General features: G+C 33.4%; 1 protein-coding gene across 1 annotated transcript; it reads left to right on the top strand.

Annotated features, from left to right (window-relative positions):
• Positions 1-1,478: 1,478 nt before the first annotated feature.
• LOC111302023 (strychnine-10-hydroxylase-like) lies at positions 1,479-3,652 on the top strand. The gene is made up of 2 exons (XM_022897967.2): positions 1,479-2,533; positions 2,810-3,652. The coding sequence occupies exons 1-2, from the start codon at positions 1,583-1,585 to the stop codon at positions 3,443-3,445; spliced, it is 1,587 nt and encodes a 528-aa protein (XP_022753702.1). The 5' UTR covers positions 1,479-1,582; the 3' UTR covers positions 3,446-3,652.
• The last annotated feature ends 338 nt before the right edge of the window (positions 3,653-3,990 follow it).

Below are 3,990 nucleotides of genomic sequence, written 5' to 3'. Positions count from 1 at the left end.
GTATGAAATTGATAATTGTATGAATTTAAAATACTGTCATTTAATGAAGGAATTTTTTCACTTTAGTCACTAACGTGCTCAAAAACCTACTAAATAATATCATACAAGTTTTAACACTTAATAATAAGCTATTTTTTATGTTAAAAAATAAATATTTACTAAATATAACACCTAAGTTGGTGAACAACTAAGATTAGTTCTTGAAAATTGTTGTTGCATAAAATTCACAAGATGATTGAATCGATCATGCACCTGTTGAAAATTTACACGTTTTTAATCCATTTTAGCACGTTCTTCTTTAATTTTATCGCACATATTCTCTTTTTTCTTCAATTTATTAAAAACGTTATTGCATAATTTGTAACTCTTCTTTCAATATAAAAATATTTCACGAAAATTAACTTATTAAAAATATAAATTACTAAAAGTTACGTCTATAATTATTGGAGTAGATCTTTCATGTCAAAAACATCTCTATAACCATTAATGTAAGATTATTGGGTGTTTCATGCTGACATAATTGTCTAGACCCGATATTAATATTGGTTAGAAACCTAAAATATTTAGTTATAAGATGATTTTTTAAAGCTCAAATTCAACATTTATAATTTTTTTTTCTTTTATATTTATACTACAACTTTCTTTACATAAAAAACTCAAAATTAAATTTCTAACTTAATTTTATTGGTTCATTAAATTTATAATTTAATTTAATTAATTTATATAATTATTTAAAATATATAATATTAAATATATCTAAAATCAAAATTTAATACCCTCAACTTTTTTCTTCTATTCACGTCTCTTTCGTAAAAAGTTCAAAATTATCTCTAATAATAGGTTAGGTAAAGTATTAGGCTTTGAATTTGAATAAAAGAAAGAATTTTAACCCCGTGGCATTGAAAAGCTTGCAAAGTTGATTTGATCTTCTCTTGTTTTTTTCTTTTTTTTCCACCGGCAAAGTGGCTAAATTTCCTAGCCGAACACAGCTTTTTGCTAGCCTTTAACGGGTTGAATGATTGATCCGCATCAAATCCAACAAGATTGATTCCGATCCAGTTGAACATTAATTTTGATGGGGACTCTATCTCACCAAAACTTGGGGCCACCTTGGAAAACACTGCATCTCGGATGCAGGTGGAATCCAATGTCATTTTGGGGTTCAAGTGCATCGAAGATGTATTTGAGTAACATCCCGTTAGCGTGGTTATTACTCTTCGACTGACCAATGATTGGAAGGAGAAGAATCCAATGACAATTGAATTTTAGGATAGCCTATTATCTTTATGTAAAAATAAAAAAGTTTTATTATTACAATTACATTTAAATTTAAATATATAATTTTCTTGTTAATTTTAATTTCATTTAATTTCGTTATCACTTTATTTTAAATCTTATTAAAATTAATCTAATTATCCATCCGAACGAATCTTAATTTCTAGCCAGGGTAATGTTTTTTCCTTTTTATTATAATTTCATTTAATGTCTTGTCAACAATCGCGTAATATTGCTATTCTGGTGGGAACTCCAAGGCCCTTGTCCTATATTAGTTTCTCATAGCTCTAGAAGAAGCAATGTAGCAATGGATTGCTTTCATCCATGTCCAGCCACTTCAACGGTTGCAATGATTGCTTTTCCGGTACTACTCTTTCTTTTCTCTCTTCTATGGATATCAAAAACTGCCTCAAGAAAAACAAACAAAATGAAAACGGCACCTGAGGCTGGTGGCGCATGGCCTGTAATTGGCCATCTTCGCCTCCTAGGAGGGCCACAACCAGTTCACATAAGCTTGGCCAACATGGCTGAAAAATATGGAACAATCTTCACTATCAAGTTGGGTGTGCATAGAGCTTTGGTGGTGAGCAATTGGGAGATTGCTAAAGAATGTCTTACCATAAACGATAAAGCATTCGCCAATCGTCCAAAGCTTGTTGGCTTGGAACTTTTGGGCTACAACAATGCCATGATTGGCTCTGCGCCATATGGACCTTACTGGCGTCAAGTGCGCAAGTTTGCCACTGTTGAGCTCCTCTCAAACCACCGGATCGAAATGCTTAAACACGTGAGGGAATCCGAGGTAAATACATCTCTGCAGCAGCTATACCAGCTGTGGAACAATAAGAGAAGCAACTCTGATAAAGTATTGTTGGATATAAAGAGATGGTTCAGAGAAGTTACTCTTAACGTGATTCTGAGGATTGTTGTAGGAAAGCGAATTCCGAATTCCAGTGAAGGCGGTGAAACCGTGAAATGGACCAAGTTAGTGGACGACTTCTTTGAACAAAGTGGGAAGTTCTTGGTATCAGATGCGCTGCCGTTTCTGAGATGGTTTGACATAGGAGGAGAGGAGAAGCTCATAAGGAAGACAGCAAAAGAATTAGACCAAGTTATCGAGGGATGGCTACGGGAGCACAAGCACAAGAGAGCTGCAAACGAGGCCAAGAGTGAAGAAGATTTCATGGGAGTGATGCTGTCTATTCTCCGTGATGTAGAGGCGCACGATGCTGATACAATCAACAAAGCCACCAGTCTGGTACATGCATGCATTTCTTAACCAAATATTCATTGCAAAACTTCATTTAATTAATTCACCTTTTTTTTTTTTTTTTTTGGGCACACAACTCCATGTCTTCTTAGCTAGTGTCCCTAGGTAGACTACTAATGGCGTAAATAAGTCAGAACACTTTGTCTTGAATGTAACAATTGCTGCAGTTTGGATAAAAGAAAGAATTGAGATTGGAATCTCTTTAAAAATTATTTTGTGAACTATGATCCTGAAATATTTGTATACTATGATCTGATCTAACAGAGTCTCATCTTAGCGGCGGAAGATACCACCTCAATCACAATGACATGGGCTTTATCTTTATTACTCAATAACCGTGAGGAATTGAAGAAGGTCCAACAGGAACTAGACATCCAGGTTGGCATGGATAGACTGCTAGTAACAGAATCAGACACCAAAAACTTAGTGTACCTTCAATCCATCGTTAAGGAAACGTTGCGCCTATACCCTCCTGCTCCACTCTCAGCGATCCATGAAGCCATTGAAGACTGCACAGTAAATGGTTACCATGTCTCGACTGGAACTTGGCTGATATTCAATCTTCACAAGATTCATCGTGATCGGCACATGTGGTCAAACCCTTCTGAATTTCGACCAGAAAGATTTTTGACTACCCACAAAGATATTGATGTCAGGGGACAGAATTTTGAGCTGATTCCATTTGGCAGTGGTAGAAGAATGTGCCCCGGAGTTTCATTTGCGCTTCAGATTTTGCAGCTTACACTCGCTAATGTGCTGCATTGGTTCGAGTTTGAGACTCCGTCAGATGAAAAAGTTGATATGCGTGAAGCAGCAGGATTGACGAGTCCTAAAGCAACTCCACTTGAAGTTCATATAACTCCTCGCCTTCCTGCTTCTCTTTACTACTCCACCAACTAATTGTTATAATATTTGAGTTTGGTTTATAACAAATAAATTTCTAAGATGTTTCATGGTAATAGGTATAATTTTGATGTTTTCTTCCTACTCCGCTGCTTGAATTAATGTATTATATAATCGGAATCTGAAAAGATTCACTAATGTTTAACGTGTCTCATACTTGTATTGTTAAATAATTAAGTAATATATAAATTATATTCAAGATTATTATGTTCGAAGATAAATTTCATTTATATATTCGTAATTTTTTTAATTTATATAAATACTTATATTATAATTAATAATATAAAACAATCATCATTAGTGTATCACACAGGATTAAAGTCAGTAATTACAAAAATTAATATGATACGTGGTTTTGATAAATTTCTTTTAACTATTATTAATTTTTTTCCTTGGAAGGATGGGCTTTTGGATGGTACTACTTTGATGGATAAAACTTAAATACAGTTATTTAGGTAAAGTTTGTGAAATTTTTTTAAATTATTTAATAAAAATTTTAATAAAAAATTAAAACAAATAAATTAATAAAGTTGAACGTGAAA

Source organism: Durio zibethinus, chromosome 15, assembly GCF_047325235.1.
Source record: "Durio zibethinus cultivar Kanyao isolate XHJ-2024 chromosome 15, ASM4732523v1, whole genome shotgun sequence".
NCBI lineage: Eukaryota > Viridiplantae > Streptophyta > Magnoliopsida > Malvales > Malvaceae > Durio > Durio zibethinus.
Note: the sequence above shows the minus strand (reverse complement) of the source record. Positions and strands in the feature narration are given on the sequence as shown.

What these genes read in the sequence shown, in the direction of transcription:
- LOC111302023 (XM_022897967.2), top strand. Translation starts at nt 1,583, where the DNA reads ATGGATTGCTTTCATCCATGTCCAGCCACTTCAACGGTTGCAATGATT. An exon ending in TCAACAAAGCCACCAGTCTG is followed by an intron (nt 2,534 to 2,809) that starts GTACATGCATGC and finishes CTGATCTAACAG; the next exon opens with AGTCTCATCTTAGCGGCGGA.